At 40.1% G+C, this 20,238-nt stretch overlaps 3 protein-coding genes across 5 annotated transcripts; 2 read left to right on the top strand and 1 right to left on the bottom strand.

Moving 5' to 3' along the window:
- The first annotated feature begins 1,181 nt into the window (after positions 1 to 1,181).
- Positions 1,182 to 3,243, top strand: LOC147861374 (lumazine-binding family protein). The gene is made up of 2 exons (XM_087323989.1): positions 1,182 to 1,310; positions 2,422 to 3,243. The coding sequence occupies exon 2, from the start codon at positions 2,456 to 2,458 to the stop codon at positions 3,218 to 3,220; it is 765 nt and encodes a 254-aa protein (XP_087180115.1). The 5' UTR covers positions 1,182 to 1,310; positions 2,422 to 2,455; the 3' UTR covers positions 3,221 to 3,243.
- Positions 3,244 to 6,504: 3,261 nt separating this feature from the next.
- DGD1 (UDP-Glycosyltransferase superfamily protein) lies at positions 6,505 to 12,334 on the bottom strand. 3 transcript variants are annotated; one of them, XR_015530098.1, is made up of 8 exons: positions 10,522 to 11,388; positions 10,403 to 10,435; positions 10,157 to 10,244; positions 8,483 to 8,982; positions 8,064 to 8,330; positions 7,626 to 7,975; positions 6,872 to 7,521; positions 6,505 to 6,766 (listed from the first exon to the last, which is right to left on the bottom strand). XR_015530098.1 is itself a non-coding variant. In XM_087323310.1 (8 exons), the coding sequence occupies exons 2-8, from the start codon at positions 11,242 to 11,244 to the stop codon at positions 6,990 to 6,992; spliced, it is 2,493 nt and encodes an 830-aa protein (XP_087179436.1). In that variant the 5' UTR covers positions 11,245 to 11,351; positions 12,225 to 12,334; the 3' UTR covers positions 6,505 to 6,989. The 3 variants fall into 3 exon arrangements, 2 of the variants coding, with proteins under 2 accessions (XP_087179436.1, XP_087179434.1); XM_087323310.1 differs by adding an exon at positions 12,225 to 12,334 and having other exon boundaries at positions 6,505 to 7,521; positions 10,522 to 11,351; XM_087323308.1 differs by having other exon boundaries at positions 6,505 to 7,521.
- Positions 12,335 to 18,708: 6,374 nt separating this feature from the next.
- Positions 18,709 to 19,772, top strand: LOC147861372 (aspartyl protease AED1-like). The gene has a single exon (XM_087323377.1). It carries the CDS (start codon positions 18,780 to 18,782, stop codon positions 19,770 to 19,772), a length of 993 nt encoding a protein of 330 aa, XP_087179503.1. The 5' UTR covers positions 18,709 to 18,779.
- Positions 19,773 to 20,238: the final 466 nt, after the last annotated feature.

Raw genomic sequence — 20,238 nt, 5'->3', positions numbered from 1 at the left:
ATGTATGTATAACAAGTGCATGCACATTGTTGCAAGGAGTCCAAAAAAGTTTGTTAAGTGCAATGTTGATAACCCTTTCTCCAAATGAATATATGTTCACACACACACATGTATGTTGAAGGGAGACAGAGAGATAGATAAATAGATAGATAGATTATATTATCGTCTTCGGAGGTCAAATATGACCTATGACACCATAAATATTACATTTCACGTGATACATGTGAAAGTGAGTAGTGACTCTCGATGTTCAAGAACTTTACCAATGAATGAGTAGTGAGTAGTGCACATTGTGGTTGTGAGAGGAATTCATGCAAAGATCGGGCTCGGTCGAAGAGATGTGAAAAGCATGGTCGAATATAATCAAAGGCGGAGCATTGTATCAAAGTGTGATACTCAGACGAGAGAGAGAGAGAACAACCAATGGAGACCAAGTGATCATGGGTTCAACCCATACATTCCATAGTGGCATCTAGTGAAATAAGAGATATCTATGGAGTAATAGATAAGTGAGAAAATTGGGTTTCAAACCCAAGATGTAGTGCTAAATAGTGTAAATGACTTGCCACTAGGGTAAGCTAATTACAATAAAAAAGAGAGAGTGAATGTCCAGTCCCAACTAAGATACACTTATGGAACATTGTTTTTTTTTCGTCCAATTACTTCGTTCTTTATTTATGAAAAATAGAAATCTTTAGGGCAATTTTTTTTACTGAGTCATAGAAGCAATTGCTTCTTCAATGGGAAAAAGCCCAAAAATCTTGATAAACCAAGATTATATCTTTCTGGAACTGTCAAGCTCGGAGTTATTTTTTTCCAAGGTTCAGTGACGATGAAAACAAACATTTTTAGCGCCAACCAATAGACATTTACCCATCTTCTTTAACAAAAACTTTGGACTTCTAGGTATTTTAAAAGTTCTGCTTCGTTATTCGTCGACCTTGCTATGCAAACAACTCATCGCCCGCGTCTATATACATATCTCTCTACAATGCGAAACTGAGATATGGATATAAATATTTGTTGCCCCAACTAACTCTTTTTCCCAACGGTTTGGCCAATTAAGTCATTAGGTGTGTGGAGTTGATGTGGTGGGCATCTATGTATCTATTATGTACATACATATCTCGATGTCTGAAATGGGCGCGCAGGTGTGAAACCTGAGACCGTCCATTTGGTATTACGCAGAGTAGGGTATCTCTACCTTCTTTTCTCCTTCCCCTTCTCATCGACGAAGACGACGACGAAGAAGAAGAAGAAGAAGCCGCGGAAGCGGAAGCTCTTTGTTCTCCTCGCCGCCTCCTTCTCAGGTACGTCTCAACTGTTTTCCTTCTCGTTCGTTTCTCGTAAGATCAATCCTTTGGTATAATTAGGATCTTACGCTCATCATATCATTCTTGGCCTAGGATACACTTTTCTGAAAGGACACCTGCAGACATATCATACACTCCGATAATCATGCTCGTCAAGACATTTCTTTGGATTTCATGTTTGAGTGATCCTAGACAGGTCATCAAATTATCTGGTTGATGTTCTTCATGATGTATGGGGAGCCTCATGCGGCTGTTTCATAGGTGTCTGATTGAAGAAGGATGTGATCACCAGTGACCTCAAAAAAATTGCTTCACGCTGCCACATTATATGGCAAAGCCCATTCATTGAATGGAAAGTCACACACCCACCAAATCTTCTGGCGAATTATTTATTTGTGAAATGAACAAAAAATACGATGGGCGTGTCTAGTTTTTCATGTTAATATTTTGTTTTGTTTTATCCATTTTCAAAAATAGAAATATCCCCAACACAAAATTCGGTCATGATTGTTTTGAGTGAATACCAAGGTGATCTGTGGAACACCAATATATAATCCATAGCATTGAAATCTCATTCTCTTCTCTTTGGAGGGTTAGCAAAATTGCCTTTCAGGCCATTCGCCATTTGTTCTTACTACATAATGACATACTGAGCATTAGTAACATGCTTTGCAAGTATGCAATTTGTAGTATGTCACTAGGCACCATCTTTCTGTCTTGAGTATTTGTCATTGGCTCTTCCACCTTCACAACAATCATGGTGACGCCCCATTAATCCATATTTAGATTAATTATTATGTCTATTTTGTGTGGGTTCTGTAGGAATCCACATGTTTACTACATATATATTCTAACAAAAAAATTAAAAATTCGGTCTGGTTATGCCCCCCTTATGAATATCTTCAGCACACAGGTTAAAAAATCTGGCCAACATTAGTGAACATGAAAACCTTTTTCTGCAGCACCTTGATAATTGACTGATAGATTAAGGTTACTGTGCATATTGACATTTGCTTGCCGTGTCTCTCACATATTGTCATTTCTTTCTAATCTTTATTATACATTTCAGTGATTTCTTCCAAATTCAATGTATTCCCATTTTTTACAGGTTTGGCAAGGTGGAACTAGGCCTGTTTTCTGACATGGCTACTTCTTTCTTGCGGAGCCCATTCCCATGCCACCAAGCCTCTGTCTCAGTTAACAATCAGAAGCTCCCTTTTTCTTCTAGGATCTCTCTCAGAATCCCTAAGACCCCTAAAATGAAGACCGTGTCATTATCATCATCATATAAATCGATAAGATCGATCTTCACAGGGATAGTAGAAGAGATGGGGAAAGTTATAGAGATAGGGCCAACCGAAGAAGGCTTTGAGATGACCATTCAAGCTTCTATAGCTCTGGAAGGGTTGAAGCTGGGTGACAGCATCGCAGTGAACGGGACATGCTTGACCGTGACTCGTTTTAATTCTTCCTCGTTCTCCGTTGGACTTGCACCGGAGACACTGCGGAAAACCTCATTGGGTGAGGCCACTGCTGGATCAAGAGTGAACCTGGAGAGGTCAATGCAACCCATCTCCCGGATGGGTGGGCATTTTGTCCAAGGACACGTGGACGGCACTGGGACCATAGTCTCCATGGTCAGGGAACAAGATTCGCTTTGGGTAAAGGTCAAAACCTCCCCTGACATCCTTAAGTATGTTGTTCCGAAGGGGTATATTGCCGTGGATGGAACCAGCCTCACAGTGGTCAATGTCTTTGATGATGAGGCTGCATTTAATTTTATGCTTGTTGCTTACACCCAACAACATATCGTGGTGCCAACTAAATCAATCGGCAGCAAAGTGAATCTTGAGGTTGATATCGTCGGGAAGTATGTTGAGCGCCTCCTCTCTGTAAAATCTTTATGATGGAATATATAATGCTTTCTCTCCATCTTCCCCCCTAGAGGATAATGATTTCACATACACATATATTTATAGATTATGATGTTTTTTAATGGACGTGCAATTGAAAGTTGCTCAATATCATGGAGAGCATTGTTGTAGAATACTTAGCATACAATACAAGTAGAATACATATGCTAAGCATTCTAACGTTTTATGTAAAATACTTAGAATACGTGTAGAATACTTTAAAATAGTATGTCTCGAGCAAGGTCACATATATTCTATGATAGCAAGACAAATAGAAACTTTATCAAGTAAGGTATGTTACAATCATAATGGAGAATATTTTTTCCACATGTTTGGCATTGCAAGCTTGCATACACACATATTCAAGAATGTCAAAAACTAAAATCTGTAAGAGGTCTACCAACTAAGTTTCAAAAACATTAATATATGTGAAAGTTGTCTCTCTACAAAAATGTCACGTAAATCATTCTCCTCAAGTTACACAAACTCTAGTCAGCTACTACAACTAGTACATTCTTATCTAGGTGGTCTAGTTTCTATTCCATTCATGTCTCGGGCGAAATACTTCATCACATTCATAGACACAACACTACAACATTCACAATAGTCAAAAATTTTAAGCATAAGGGGCAAGCATTTTTAGCGTTTAGTGCATTTAAAAATCTAGTAGAAAACCAAAAAAAGCATACAATCAAAGTCATCCATAGTGATAATAGAGAGGAGTTTAACTCAGAATATCGGGAAACGCTTTGCCAACAACATGGAATCCTTCATAAAATCAACGCCATACGTCTCTCAACAAAATGGGGTTAACAAGAGAAAATAGACACTCTTTAATGTGTTAGAAGCATGCTAGTAACAATAAAAATGCACCATTGATTTTGGGAAAGATGCAATGGCTAACAACATATTACTTGCAAAATAGGACCCCTCATTGAGCACTCTGAGTAGTTATACCATTCACATGGTATGACCAATCTACTAATGTGTCACATCTCAAAGTCTTTGGAGCAATGGTGTATACCTATATCCACACGAAAAATAGGTCAAAGCTAGAAAATCATTGCATCAAAGGGCGGTTTGTTAGAGACCCCTTGGAGTAAAATCACACGTGATATACCTCCCTCATTCAAGTAAAGTTGTATCTAATCAATCTATTAATTTTATGAAGAGTCTTTGCTTTGTGGCTAGGTTGGAAGATTAGAGACCTCATCCTTAAGAGGGTAATAAGTATCTAGCACTTGGCACACCGGTTGTGGAGATTGTGACGCCAACAAGAGACACCGAGCTCAACCAACCTTAGGAAAAAGGGGAGATATAACAAACCAAAGAGGAAACAATGTAGGCCAATGGGAGACACTCGCCTCGTAAAAAGCTATAAATGGCTTGACTTTGAAAGCTCTTCTTGATTCTTAAGGTGTCTCCTTTTCTATTAGTACACTAAGAGCTCCTCTTCAATCTCCTTAATCCCTCATTAGAGTTAAGCGAGGTTGGGGTTAAGAGCTAAGTAAGTCAAACCCTAATATCCTCTTGTATGGTGATAAACCTCTTTGTATTAAGAAGTGGTGTCAATGATAATATATCTTCTTTGTGTAAGAGAGAGTAAAGCAAGGAGAGAGGGAGAGAGATTAAGTGCTAAGAAGCTAGTAGCTCGAAGGTGCTTGACAACCACCTTCACCTGATCCGCCATTAAAAGGGTATACGTTGATTCGGACTCAAGGCTACCAACATCAACAAGAGGCATAACTCCACCAATCTATAGTTAAGTTCCCTAAGATACACATAAGCGACACAAAGGGAACCTTATTTGACACTTTTCAACTCACAATAACCACAATGGAAAAAGAAATATCCAATATTGGAAGCGAACTCCAAAGGAAAACTTTGAAACAACCACATATAGACATAAACATTAGCCAAAGAAATCGACTCAACCTCATTTGACACTTTTAAACTCACAATAACCACAATTTAAAAAGAAATATCCAATATTGGAAGCGAACTACAAAGGAAAACTTTGAAACAACCACATATAGACATAAGCATGGCCAAAGAAGTCGGCTCAACTGGAACACAAGAGGAGGAAAGGCAATTGCATAGAAAATCTCATGAAGACCTTGAATCCACCATAAAGACATGTAATAGAGTCTGTTATGAAAACCAAGTAAACTCAACACCATCAAACTCTACAACAAACATGACCAAGCCTAAGTGTGTGGTTGGCATGGACACCAACAAGAAAACCACATGATACAATATCCATCTTCCAGACTTCTTACTTGAAGTTGCAACCCTATCAATTGCTATTGGTCCGATTTTGGCTCAAACCAAACTGAATTGTTAAACCAAGGCTTCACGGTTTATCAATTACAAAAATAAATATACAGGTTGGTTTAGTTTGGTTTCAATTCTACGGTTTGTCAGTTTATAGGTTTATCGCTTTTTGGTTTGTGTATGGTTTAAAGGTTGATGAGTTTCTTTTTTAACCTAAGTTGTTCCCTATTTTATCTTTTATTTTTTGTTTTGGGGTCGCAAACTTGCAAGTTCTAAGATAAAGACTAAGGCTTGAGTAAGAAGTTAAAGAGCCACAAAAAGTGAAGTTATAGCCTTTTTACTAAGGGTTTCACGCCTTTCCCATTGGGGTGGCCATTTGACCTAAAGATCTAGAGACATTTGTTCTATCCCCCTTTTTCTTAGTCTTGCACTTAGTTCAGTACCCACATGGATGCTGATATCTTAATGGTTCGTGCTACATACAATAGGTACTTAACAAAATCTACCTACCGAAAACCCTTAATCTCTCTCCCTTCTTTCAAATTTTTTCTATCATGATGCAAAAAAGGAAACCTCAAAAATGTTAATGAAAAGGTTTAAGGTTAAGAAGAGGGGCGATCACGCTTGTGTGCATTGTTGGCTTTAAATTAGCCAGTTATAAGTGTAGCTTGTACATTCCCAAGGAGCTTGCCCTTTGATACTTCGATCATGATGTTCAGTGCTATTAGAATTGCAAAGCTTTTACTTCATTGATGCTTTTGCTCAAATTAAGAAGAAATGATAAAATACCCTAGCCTCTATCATGTGCTCTTCCTTCGTTTTTTTAGCATAAAGCATGATCATGTGCATGTTTAGCTCAAACTTGTAATTTTAACTATGTTCAATATCAAGTGTGTAATTATGGCCTTGAATCCAAAGAAGTGTGTCTACACACCTGCTCTTGGATATGTTATTATGTTATATGAAAAGGCAGTTCCATATAAATAGAAATTGAGTCAATGCCATGAATTGAAGATTATTTTTATGATTACTAGAGATGTGGCAGGGTACCTTTCCAACCTACTTACACAGATATCATGCAGCTCTATCATACAGGATTTGTTTTGTGGAACATCCTTACAATACACAATTTATAGATTGATTAATTAGTTGAAATATGCGGCCATGTGTACAATAGAAAAAGAATGCTGCTTGGAGCATAAGAACCACCCTAAATATTAGGCACTTCCCTGCCTTGTCGTTAAAATTTGGCATTCATGAACATACCTTATGTATACAATAGAAAAAGAATGCTGCTTGGAGCATAAGAACCACCCAAACTATAAGGCATTTCCCTGCCTTGTCGTTAAAATTTAGCATTCATGAACATACCTTACTAATATTCGGATCTCTTCACAACTTGACGAATATTTCTCAAGAGATGACATCATATAACTCTAGAGTAGAGGACTTACTTGTATAGCTTGCAGTACATAAAAAATACCCTAAACTACCACCCATAAACTGGATTCTCAACTACAGGAGGCAGAAGATGGAGATCTTTACTGTGTTGAGAACTATAATTCATTGTGCCTGGTAATGCACCTGAAATCAGCCTTGCAGCTTCATTTCCCGATGCACAGTAGTGTGCAAACGCAACCCCATTATCAACCAGATCTGACAGGTTTGGCAGCGAGAAAGATGAGACCATATCTGTCTTCTGAGAATCACCTTGCAATGATCTTTTATCTTTTGTGAAGGGCCGGTCTAGCTCTGCATACTCAATAAAACGATCAGTTGCTGCCTCCCAAGATAGTAAATACCGTTGTTCAGCTGACAAGGGTAATGGATTGGATTCCATTGCTTGATTTACTTTTTCAACAAATTCCTCTGAAGTCTTGTACATGAGACAGTTAGGAAAAGGACGGAAAAACTCATTTGAAGGATGGTCAGCACAAACAACAATCTTCCCCATTGCAAGCGCTTCTGCCGTAGTGGTGCAAACAACATCACTAATGCTTGGATTAATAAAGACCTTGTATCTGCCAAAATAGGATCACATCACAAATGAACACATACAAATAGAAAATATCTATAAATCCATGTAAGTTAGTTGATTCAAGCTGAAACAAGAATGTGAACTTACTCATGGAGTGATGAATCTGCATGATCTCTTCCCTGATGGAACTTGAGACTCAAACCAAGCTTTTCTGCTTCTGCTCTTACTTCTTTGGAGTCCTCTCCACTGCCATAGATGTCCATGCTAAGATTATTCAAATCTAGTTTATGCTTCCCTAAGAGGTCAATCAATTCCCTATAACCTTTTCCCCACACCATCTTTCCAAGAAAGTAGGCACCCTTGGAAAAATTGGCCATCCCAGGTTCTTCCAGTGCAGAGAATTTTTGACCGATATCAAGAAATCTTGGACTCACTCCATGGACATTACAAACAGTTGATTTTGGAAGTTCTTGAGTAGCAGCAGACAACCTCAAAACCTACAAGCATTCCATCACAATTATTATTGGAACCATGATATTATTCATTATTACATAGAGAAACTCATCACCAGTGTTCCCAACTCACTTTGTTGCAGTATATCCTAGTTACCCAATTATTGACATGCTCCAGCAAGAAGGCCTGGATGGCACCATTTTTTTCCCGTTTGACATACTCTAAGTAGTTTGTATGCACGACGCCAACAACATATTGAAACTTATCAGTCCAACGTTTGCCATGATAGTACCAATTTAGATGCTCTGGCTCTTCTAGAACTGCAATGTCAGCTTCCTTGTCAGGAATGAAACGAGATATATCTCCAGCAACTAGGATGCTTCTTTTTTCTTGAGAGAACTACAATCACAAAAAATAACAAAAGTTGATGTACAATGGATTTGAAGTATTCATTGCACAAAATGCTGCCATGAAAAAAATAAATTTAACAACACAATATTCAAGTGTAAACGTTTTTAAATTGCATGGGAAAGTTCCAGCTGGCAGTGCACCTTTCCAGGGTAAAAAACCAGCTTGAAATTAGATTTGAATCCTACTCTTGCCTCAAGCCAGTTGCGAATATATGCTTCTTGTTCCTCTGGTGAATCAAAGCACATATTGTTTGGGTATAGAAGACCTTGGTCATCCTTGCACAACCATGGAATGAGCAAGGTTACAGCCTGTTTCCCGTTCTTTGCTAGATATGCTGCACGAAAAAGAGGATTTATCGCAGTTCCTGTCATCCATGGTAAGCTGGCTGTTGTTACAATTGCCACATTTCGAACTCCCTGTTCTTCTCCATCCTTTAATGTCTGTTCACCCCATAATCCACCCTTATATTGATAGCCTGTGCTCTGCACTACACTAGATATCCTTAAATCTAACTCATCGGCTGCCTTTGGTGAGTCTTTAGCTGCAAGCTGGTTATCAAGATTTACTGTAGAATTAAAGGAGCATAACTGGTCTTTACATTTGTATTTCTGTAGCATATCACATACTTTTTCTGCAACATCTGTGTATGGAAGAAAAAACAGTAAAGAATAAAGTTAATATACACTCATAAGATCGAACAAGAAACTGTAATATACAGTGAGCATGAGTGTACACATTAGTACACATCGGCTACTAACCATTATCACCCTACTCCCACATGCTGTGGCTCTCTACAAAAATTGGACGGTCAACTATGAACAGGAGGTATCTGTCTATTAGAAAGCTTCTATTTTCTTCAACACCTAGGTGTGCACAATAACCATGCAACATAAATAGAGATTCCAGAATCCTTGGAACAGCATGATGCACAGCCTGTAGAGCAAATCGATTATAGCTAAAATAGCAAATGAATCTTGATTGGGAAAAGACAAAAAGGTCATTTCCCAAGATCACACTGACAGAATTTCCCTCTCCAATGAGATCTGTAAAAAAACGAATCCTCTGCAGTTTCTGCAGAGGATCCTCAACTTCCAAGCAATTTGTGGAGCAAACAAAAATGGTGAAATGGGTACAGTGGAAAATTGAGTTTCAGAGTTAGCTTATGAAAGTTTGTAGGGTCAAAATGTGGAACATGTAAAAAAAAGACCAAGTATCAAATGATGACATTAGGTCAACATAATAACTGTAACATAGATAATCATTCAATTTTTTAAAAAGTTTGAACTTCATTGAATGTGCGATAAGCACCTTTCAGGTAGATCCTATAGATATACAAGTGAAGACGAGGTGAGCTTCATTATGCAGGACAAGATGGATAAGTGTCTGAAGAGAGTGGGGTGAAAGCGGTACCAGTGGGAAAACAACTGGGAATGCCACATTGGTACTAGTTTTGTAACACTAGGGCTGTGTGGATGAACTATCACCCCATAACTGAAGAACTAGGAGGAAAGAAATGGAGATTGTTGCACATAGACAAAGAAGCATGAAAGCGTGGCAAGTGGATAGTTTGGACAAGAGAGTGAAGCAATCGTTACAGCAGACTGCAAAACCAAAGAAAACACCACCAGTGTCCCCTTAGTTAATAATGATGTTACATTCATGTTATGGTTTTTTTTTGTGCACTTTGGTACCCTCAACCTGGACGCATTACGTAATGGATAATGGATAATGGATTGACCAATATCAGTTTCAACCCATTGATTGCTCCAGATGACATGAATATCATATTCTTTCTGCATGTATGTATGAAATACCTTTTTTCACACCAAACTGATCCAGAAGCGGTTCAGATTGCCGTACAAGATACGCCAAAAGTTCAGGCACATCTAAGGGTGCAACATCCTAAACAATAGAGAGAAGTCTTAGAAAAGAGGCTTAACAAACCAAAGGAAAAAAAATTAATTTTACAAACTAAACATGTCTGTTAAACACAAAAGTGTTGGTTTCCAAAATTCTAATGGAAACATAACTATGAATAAGATTTGGAAAACTGTGCATACCTTTCCATCTTCAAAAGTTGATGGCGATAGTCTCTGCAAGCATCAGGATAAATAAACATAAACAATCTCCAATACATGTTGCTGGAAGTGGATAAATGCATAAGATGGATTAACCATACCAAATTCTTTTTCACATTTTCGAACAGTTGGGTCTTCTTTAGGTTGTCAAAAAACTCAGATGGAGATTTACTATTACTTGCACTTGACTCTAAATCTCTCCAGCTCTCTTTCATCTTTCTCAAGGGCTCCCATTCTTCGGAAGGAGGTTTTGTCTCCTTGAACCCCTTGTCACTTTTAAATCCATCCTTACCATAGGGCACGATTCGGTTCTTAGCAGCTCGTTGTGTTTTCATGCCATCAGAGCCTTTCAAATAAAAATCTTCATCATTAACACGAGGGATAAATGCTCGCTGCAACAGAGATAAATCAGCCTTGGGTTGAGACCCTGCCATATGTCCCGTCAACTGCTTTTGTTGATTGGCCAGATTTGGATTGGATTGAGTGCGCCGAAACTGAGATAATGGCTTCACAAAGAATTCCAAGTCTTCAAATTTTGAGCTATTGAGGGCAGTATAAAGACCACCACCATTTCGCACAGTGCTGGCAAGGCTTCCAGGGACAACATTGCTTTCTGAGCCTAAATTAAGAGATGCTTTCCTGAGGTTCTCAAGCTCTTTGTCAAATGAATAGGCTAGATCGGTGAATGATTTCGCCCTTGCTCTCATTCTCTTGATATCTTCATCAGCACTTTTACGGACATCAAGCCAACTCTTTGAGATGAAGGAGATGGCGTTTTCTGCTGTCACAGGACGAACCTCTGAGTCCGCTCCCCATGGAGCCATGTTCTGCTTTCTCCCTTTCTATTTCCTTTCCTCTTACCTAATGAGAAAGCATTGCGAGTTTCTCTTTTTCAGATATAGATAAGGTAGACTCGATGATTGGCGAGATTCTGTATCCAAGTATGAGTAAAAAACCTTGTTTTTATTAGTTGGGTAAGTGGTAGGACAAGACCATGCATGCATCATTAGACAGTGTATCACGGCAAGAAACCTGAAAAGGGACTGGAAAGTCTGAGAAAGGGATGGAAATTACAGGTGAACAACCAAATAAACACTGAAGAAATAACAGCAGAAGCGCAAAAATACATGAAGTAGGATTAGGTAGAAAGCCCTAGCCAAAGCAAGAAAGACTTGGACAGAAACACTGACCGATCAAAGAGAACCTAAGAACGACTGAACTGAAACATGAGAGCTTCAGAAACACATAAAAATGAGATAGGATTACAGCAAAGAAAAGCAAGGAGCGTTGAACAATATCAGAGAATACTAGCAATGAGCTTCAATCACAGAAACCCTGAGAAAAGCAATACACAATGAGCAAAATCATCTTGGAACATGATCACACAAAACCCTATTAAATACAGGCATATTAATTAAAATCAGAGAAACCTCCTAGAAACGTGGAACAGAATGATTGTGAAACAATGAACAATCCAATCACACCCTTAAGACAATCGGCAGAAAGATTGAATCGAATCATTTTAAAGCCCGGGAAGATCACGGAGGACAACTCAAACTCTAATAAATGAAGCGCAACAAAAGAAAAACAAGATAGAAACGACATTGAATGAATCACAGGAAACCCAAATGGGCGAAGTATGAGCACACGAGAGAAGAAGGCAAGAAACGCAGAGCAGGAGGAATTCGAAAGCGCCCAACAATCACCGGAACCCCCCCCCCCTCCCCGGATCAACAGGGAGGAAGAAGGATTTTGGAGAAGTGGGGAATTCATTAAAAGAAATGCCAAAGAAACGGTGCAGAACCTGAATCGATCGTGGTAGCAGCAACAAGTAGTAGTGGTGGTGATAGTAGTGACACACACACTGTCGGCCGCGAAACGCTTCTTCTTCTTCTTCTTCTTCTTTCTCGTTTGCTGCTGCTGTTGTGGCGATGATGGCAAAACGAAGGAGAGATGGATGGATGGATGGATGGATGGATGGATGGACTTGGGGAGCACAGGCTAAATTTCAGCCTCTAAAATTGTAAAGGGAAATTAGTTTCCTCTCTCTGTCTCTCTTGTCTTGTCTCTCTGTCTCTCTCTTCTCTCTGTCTCTTCTCTTTCTCTCTCTCTCTCTCTCTCTCTCTCTCTCTCTCTCTATCTCTATCTCTATCTATCTATCTATCTATATCTCTGTCTGCCGTCTGTCTGTCTTTCTCTGTGTTTTCTGATTGGGGGAGGATCATCTCATTCATGTATGTATTCATTTCTGATACCCTGTTCTGCTCTGCCCTGCCTTTGCCTTTGCCTTTGCCTTCATGCCAAGTTGAAAGTTCATGGCTTTTTTTTTTGTTCCATCCAAAACAAATCACAAAAGTTCCTCCATTCAAAAGTCATGGGCATCTCGGACTGTCCGCCTCCTCCCATCCGTCCGGACCGGCAAGCATCTCTCTGTCTCTGTAATGATGGGCATCTCGGACGGAGGATGCCTCGTGTGTCCGCCTCCTCCCTCTCTTCTCCATTAGACACACACACACATCAACTAGAGGAGATGCGTAGCCCCCCGAATGGGTGGGTCCCTACCCATCCCATCCATCAATGTATCGCACTCTACAGAGTTCCCCGAAGCCCCGTCACCTCCATTGCTTTTGCACCGAGTCATGCAGCTAGCTACCCACCAAACCCCCCCACTTCAACCTCCTCCTCCCCACGTTACCATATCCAACATTCGAGACTCTGTGGCTTTTAGACCAACAAACATGGCCCATTGAAATGCCACCTCACACTCGTTTTATGTGACTCTCTCCCCCCCTTCCTTATCCACACGACAAAGAGGTAAGGCCTACATTCAATTCAACTCTTCGAATCCGCAAGTATGGTTTTATACTTTTGTCATGAGACACGCACTTTGCGAATTGCGACTCGTGCCTTCCCTTTTTTTGGCTTTCCATTGTTCCCATCCTTGTAATCTCCTTCCCTTTAAAGGTTGTTCGTAAGACGCCCTTCCTATGTATTAAAATTTGTACAATACTACCTCTGAACTCGTTTGCTTCTCTTTAGTACTTCACATTTCAAGCCGTCTTTATCGTCATGACTCACTCTACATGTTATTAGGTTGTTGGCCTATTTTCCTAGATAGAATGTAACTTTCTTTCATCTCACCTATCTATCGTAACGAGTCCCTCTATGTATACAACTGTTAAGGAGCATCCCTTTCTAACTTACGTTAAATTAAACCCAAGTTATGATTGCATCAGCCAAAGCCTTTTGACTTTCAATTCTATAGAATGACAAACATTACATATCAATTATTCATTCCTTTTAATAAAACATTGGATAATTTTAAATGAAATTTAAATGGCTCATACGGCTTTAGTTTGTTTTCTTCTATAGTTAGGTTAGCACGAAATGTCCAAAGCCTTCCTTTGTTGTGTTGCATTTGACACCTAGGGTGAACAATAGTTGTGCATATCTTTTTTGTGATAAATCAAAGGACTTGGATCAATCGTAAGTAAAGGCAAACATGTTTTGGTATGTTATCTCAATTGGTTAAAGCATGTTGTTAGTCACACAAAGATCACACACGGTTGTGAATTCTATTTCAGCCAATTTTGGTCAAATTTCAATGTTGCTCATTTTCTATAGCAAATAGCGCTATAGCCAAGAATAACAATTTTTTATCCATCCAAATTATGAAAGAGAGGATTAGGGTCATTCGGGGTTTTTGAATCATTTTACAAAAATTGAAAGGCAATAAAGGTGCCCTTGAACTAAACTTGGTGGATTAAGCTTGATTTATTCCCCCCATTAGTTCAGGTTTCTGCTTGTGCGTATGAACAAAGAAAGAACCATAATGTCAAGTTTGGAGTGATAATTAACTTTGAGAAAATTAAGACAATAATAAAGCATAACTCAAGTTGATAAGAGCCAACCACTTGAACAATAAGGTCTAGGGTTTGAAATATGCTAAGGTTAATATAAAGGAAAAGGTGAATTATAACAAGGCCCAAATGCATGATAATAATAATAAACACTAAGTTTAGAAAATGACAAGAAATGGAAACACCCAACCCTATAATGGGGAGCTTTTTCTTCTCCTCCTCCTTCCTTCCTCTTCTTCTTTGTGGTGGCGCGTAGACTTCCTCTTATTCCTTGTGGAGATTGCAAGGTTTTTCTTCGTATCCACCTTCCTTAGAGACAAGAGTGTGTGAGAAGTTTTTTTCTTCTTATTCTTTTTTGTGTGATAAAAAAGGTTGCTTCTACTTCTTCCTAGGGCTTTAGGAATCAAATGCCCATGTTTCATTTGTGAATAAAGTTTCCGGAAAATCAAATTACTAGGGCACATGGGATATATATGACAATAAATTGTGACTTAGCCACACCAAGACTCAAGGATTTCTTCCCATTTTTGACACTATTTTAAACCTAATTGCTTCTTAATCTTAATCTATGTAAAAGAATGAGATTGGTTTTAGGGTTTGCTTGGTTCGAGTGAATGAGGATGAGAGGCAAAAATTGAAAGCTCGAGAAGCAAGAAGAGGGTGTGTAGATCCTACGTCAATAAGAGGTGATGTAGTCATTGAATGTATGCATCCCTCGTTGAAACTTACAAAAGCTAATTTATCGTCTACTGATTAGCCTAATTGTACCCTTAATTTATCTCCAAGAATGGGCCGTCAATCCATGAAAGGGACTTCATTTCACGGATGGGCCTTTTATTTCCACGAGGGGGCCGAATCCACGAAACAGTATTTTGGGAAAGTGTAATGGGAGAAGGGTATTTCAAGAAAATGTAATGGAAGAAGGATATAGTGGGAAAGTATACGGTCGAGCTCGTGTGATGGAGCCAAGGTTTGAACGCATAGAAGTTTGCACGGAGGGCGATTAGGAGACACCATTGCAAACACCTTCTCTTCAGCATAACGTCTTCCTAGGTTCAAGTCCCTTATGGTTCCACTCGAGTAGCACACACACATGTGCATACACAACAACATGACTACCTATTCATGCAAGAATTCCACAACAATGTCACCTTACCTCATTTAGAGCCTTGGTGATCCTACTCAACATTCGCATGCACTAATGTTTTCTCGCAACATCTTTGGATATTTGGCCATTAGTCTTGCAAAGCTTTGAGAAAGGGAAGGTTTGGAGAGATTAAGTAAAGGATGTTTAGAGTAGAGTCTCGATAGCAACTAGATGGGAAGAGTCAGAGCAAGAAAGACCATCCTAGTGGAAGCCATATGCCAAAACTAGGAAGTGTTGGTCAAAGAAAAAAGGAAAAGAGTAGAGTTGGCCCATCCAAAAAACATGACACTCGAGAAGTATGAAGGATTACATTAAAACTAACCACATTCCTAAGGATGAATGGCATGACTCGGATGGAGACAAGGTATTTCACATTGGGTTGGCTTATGGACATGTACATAGACAAATATGTGAGAAGTTTCATTAAGTTCTTGACCATTTGGACAAACCACGAAAGAAATAGGGATAGGTTTAAGGAAAACGATAGAGTGGATTCGTGATGTGGGTTGTTAGGGAGTGGGACAATAATAGTCTGAGACACATTGAGTTCCTGTCTCATTGAGTTCCTTGGAATGGCCTACATAAGGCATATGTTAGCGTCTTGGTTAGGATTATTGTTTTAGTGAGGTGAGAGTGAGAGTTAAGAAGGTTAGCATGCCAAGAGTGCTCGAATGACCACTCTTTTTTTTCCATAAAAAATATCCTCTATTGGTATTAAAATTAAAGTGGCCAGAGGCAATATACAAAATAGTCCACTATTACAATGAACATTGCATATCTTGTTACCTTTTTCTATATCTCTTGAGCTACCACAAGCCTTCAAGATGCCTATGAAGGTGATAATGTCTTGGGAAAGGCCCTCATTTTGTAGATGCTTGAAGGAAGTAAAGCTTCATGAACTTGATTATGCTTAGTATACACAACAATGAGGACGTTTCAAGGGACAATATTTCGATCAAGAGGCCTTTGAACACTTTCTCTACTTGTGCAAGCATCCCACATTTGACATACTTATCCATGAAGGTGGTACCAAATACAATATCCCCCTACATTAACTATGTAATTTTGTCATGAATTGGTTGTGACCCTACTTCTACAAGCCTTCAATGTACAAATGAAGGTGATTGCATCTAGAGCAAGCCTCTCGCTTTGCATGTGTTCAAAACCGTACAACACTTCATAACATTGCCCTTGACTGCCATATCTTGCAAGTAGTGCATTCCAAGAGATGACATTTCAGGTAAGAAGCTCTTCAAGAACTTCTTGTGCCTTAGCACGCACACCACATTTGGCATACATATCGATAAAAGCAGGCCCCAATAAAACGTCTTTATCATGCAAGACTCTACACATAACCTCCTCATGAATTTGTTTGCCCTTATCTAATGCTCCACTCTTAATCGGTTCAACACTCATTGGGTATAGTGTGGTTAGACCCCTCAATATACAACTTTACCAAGGAGACAAAACTTTGACAAAAGTGAAGGGATACACTTATATTAGTGCAACGCACTTCAAGCCAACACTTTATGAGGTGAATAAGATCGCTTTTGGGGCTTTAGGAATCAAATGTCTAGGTTTTGTTTGTCAACAGAATTTTGGGGAAAAGCAAAATAAGAGGGTGCATTGGGAGTCTTACGACAACAAAAGGTAGGCCCACCACATCGAGACCCGAGGATTTCTTGCTATGTTTGATAGTCTCTTAAAGCAAATTCATCTCTCATCTTGATCTGTCAACTCTATGTGAAAGGGTTTATTATTAGTGTAATAGGATAATATCTTGATTTATTTCTCTCTCTCAACTTATTGTAATCTACAAGGAAATAAAACCACAATTAACATTTTTATCTATACATATTATGACAATCTGTAGATACTATGATCTTGTTGATTGGATTGGATGAGGATCATCATGAAGGCTTCAACACGAAAATCCAAGCTTTGCAGTAAATTCTATGAAAGGATTTTGTGAGGGCTTTATGTTGTCATGAAGCTCTTCATGATATAAAACGACAATGTGAAGAATTTACATCAGACAATTACACAAAGGCTTCTACACGATGACTTTACACAAAGCCATTTTCCCAAAGATTTTCCCTAGTATTTCCATGACTGCAAAATTACACAAAGATTTTCCCTAAAGAATTTCTACAAGCATGAAATTGTGTGCAGGTTTTCCATCAAGGATTTACCCAAAGAGTCTTTGTGAACATATCACGTGATTGTTTTACACAAGGACATTTTAATGAAAGACATTTTCAATGATCAATTAGTTGTATTCATTTGGATTAGGAAAATGGCAATTTCTCGTGATTACCATGTCATTATACTTCTAAAACACTATGAATGTTCTGCAATATTCTCTCCTCCTGTGGTATTTCCCTCCTCTATGAAGTGTGTACATGATCGATCATATTTGTTCCTAGCCCAAGTTGCAAGAGGAATGGTATTCAGTTGACATCTTAAACTTCGAGAAAATACAAGTGGTCAAGAAATGTTCAATTCTCCCGTGACATTTCACTCATCGTTGAAGTGTGTACGTGATCATATTTGTTCCTGGACTGAGTTACAAGTGGAACGGTATTCAATTGACATCTTTAAACTCCAAGAAAATACAAAGTGGTCAAGAAATTTTCGGAGGAACTAGAGTGTAACGAGATCACAAACTCTATGATTTGAGAATAACAATAAGTAGTAGGCGGGGAAAAAAAAGCTAAGCTAGAAGTTATAATTTAAAAGGAAAATATTAAAATGAGATGCACTAAGGGAATAGGAGAAAACGCGCATAAGAAAAAAGGTGGAAAAAAAAAGCTAGTGCCAAATTTCTCAACGAAAAAAAAAGGCTTCACAAAGAAAAGCCCCACACTACAATATGTTTCACCTATAAATTGGAAGCCAAAGTCAGCACTTCACTCAAATCACCACACTTAGAGATACTCTTCACTCACTCACTCAATCACTCACTTACCCCACTCATTTGAGAGCTCACTCCAACTCAACCCACCACCTTGGCAAGAGTATTTAGTAATATTCATTCTCTCTTTCTTACCTTACTTCACTTAGCATACTAGCTACCCACCCATCATCCTTCACCATGGTGGCCTCCACCTCCTTCCACCATACCATGCTACTCTTATCGGCACTCCTCCTCCTCCTCCTCCACACTGCATCGTCTTCTTCGTCACCCGAGGTCGTACGGCTAAGCATTGTGAGTAGCCGCAAGCGCCCGCACCTAGTCTACTCCACCACGGATGAGACAAAGACTCAAGCACGCAAGGTGAGGAATTCCGGATACGTGGTCCAAGTTGGGGTGGGAGAGTCCCGGGTTGCCGATGCGACCCGCGCCCAGAACATGTCGTTGATGATTGACACGGGGAGCGATGTGACATGGGCGCGGTGCGGGGGGCCGGGCGAGACGACTTGTAGCAGCTCCACGCGCATCGCGTGCACGTCCCCCGTGTGCGATGACGTGGCGGAGAAGACGAAGACGTACCGGCGCGACTGCGACGAGACGGACGTGTGCGAGATTGAGCTGGTCTACCAGGATGGAGAGCGCGTGTGGGTGGACGTAACCGAAGATGCGCTCTCGATCGGGAGCACACGCCTCTCGTCCTTCACATTTGGCGCGGCCGACGACTCCCCGATCTGGGCCCCGAACAACACCGTGACCGATGTGTACGATGACGGGATCCTCGGGCTTGGCCGGGGAGCCTACGGTTTCCCCAACATTGCACGGGCGCGATTCGGCGGCATCTTTAGCTACTGCTTGCCGTCATCCATGAGTGATGAAGAGGGCTTTCTCTACTTGGGCGGGCGGGGGCGCTACCCGGGCAGGCGGGGGTGCATCCCGCTGAATTCGGATCCGGAGCACGAGGATGACTATGTGGTCGATATAACGTCCATGTCCATCGGCAACTACACCAATCTACAAGCCAACCACCCGATGCTCATCGACTCGGGGACCACGGTGACGAACCTGGAGGCGCCGCTCTACGCGGTGCTACGGCAGGTTGTGCGAACATACGTTGGAGAGCAGCTCACGTTAGCGCCCGCGCAGCCCGGAGATCAGCTGGACACCTGCTACCTCTACCCGACCCACGGGGGGCGGCCGATACCCGATACCATGTACTTGCCGGACATTATCTTCCATTTCGAGGGCGGGGTTTCTTACGAGATCGACAACTTGTTCATCCCGTATGATGCGTCCCGCCTTTGCTTGGGCTTCAAGCCCACAGACCTGCCTTACTCCATCTTGGGGAACATCCACCAGCGCCACAAGGTCTTCACTTTCGACATTGTCAACTCCGCCGTATGTATTAGCCAGGGCAATCGAGAGTTCTGCTGAAACTATGTATAATTCTCACTCAATTTGTCGTCGGTCTATCATGGCACTCTTCTCTTCGCACACATATATGTAGAATCCTAGCCACTAAGCTCTAGTTATAGGAGAACACTACGTTGTTGTAGGGATTATTAGGGTTTCTTCTTCCTTTTCGGTTGAGTTGTCTTCTTCATATTCTTCTTCTCCTCCTCCTCCTCCTCCTCCTCCTCATTCTTCTTCTATTTACATTCTCTCTGTATATGTACAAGAGTTTCTGATGCCTTTTAACATCAAATGATTTCCTATTGCAATATATAATACAACATCTCTCTCTCTCTCTCTCTCATAGGATGAGTGACATAACGAACTCTTTCTGGTAGGGACACATTGATCTTACGGATCCTTATCTGCGTGTATTGTATATAGGTTTTAAGGGGCTTAAACCTTGAATGACATGACCCAAATGATTGTTTCGAAAAGTGTTCGATTT

This window comes from Azolla caroliniana, unplaced genomic scaffold (assembly GCF_043228905.1).
Source record: "Azolla caroliniana isolate FFs.n. ecotype wild unplaced genomic scaffold, voAzoCaro1.0.p SCAF_8, whole genome shotgun sequence".
In the NCBI taxonomy this organism is placed as follows: domain Eukaryota; kingdom Viridiplantae; phylum Streptophyta; class Polypodiopsida; order Salviniales; family Salviniaceae; genus Azolla; species Azolla caroliniana.
The sequence above is the reverse complement of the archived record's forward strand: the minus strand, read 5'-3'. Positions and strand labels throughout refer to the sequence as shown.

Bases quoted from the DNA above. Each gene is read 5' to 3' on its own strand.
- LOC147861374 (XM_087323989.1), top strand. From the start codon at position 2,456: ATGGCTACTTCTTTCTTGCGGAGCCCATTCCCATGCCACCAAGCCTCT.
- DGD1 (XM_087323310.1), bottom strand. From the start codon at position 11,244: ATGGCTCCATGGGGAGCGGACTCAGAGGTTCGTCCTGTGACAGCAGAA. The intron at 8,331-8,482 runs GTGCACTGCCAG...TTGTGATTGTAG, and splicing joins TGGTTTTTTACCCTGGAAAG to TTCTCTCAAGAAAAAAGAAG. The intron at 7,522-7,625 runs GTAAGTTCACAT...CTATTTTGGCAG, and splicing joins GCAGATTCATCACTCCATGA to ATACAAGGTCTTTATTAATC.
- LOC147861372 (XM_087323377.1), top strand. From the start codon at position 18,780: ATGTCGTTGATGATTGACACGGGGAGCGATGTGACATGGGCGCGGTGC.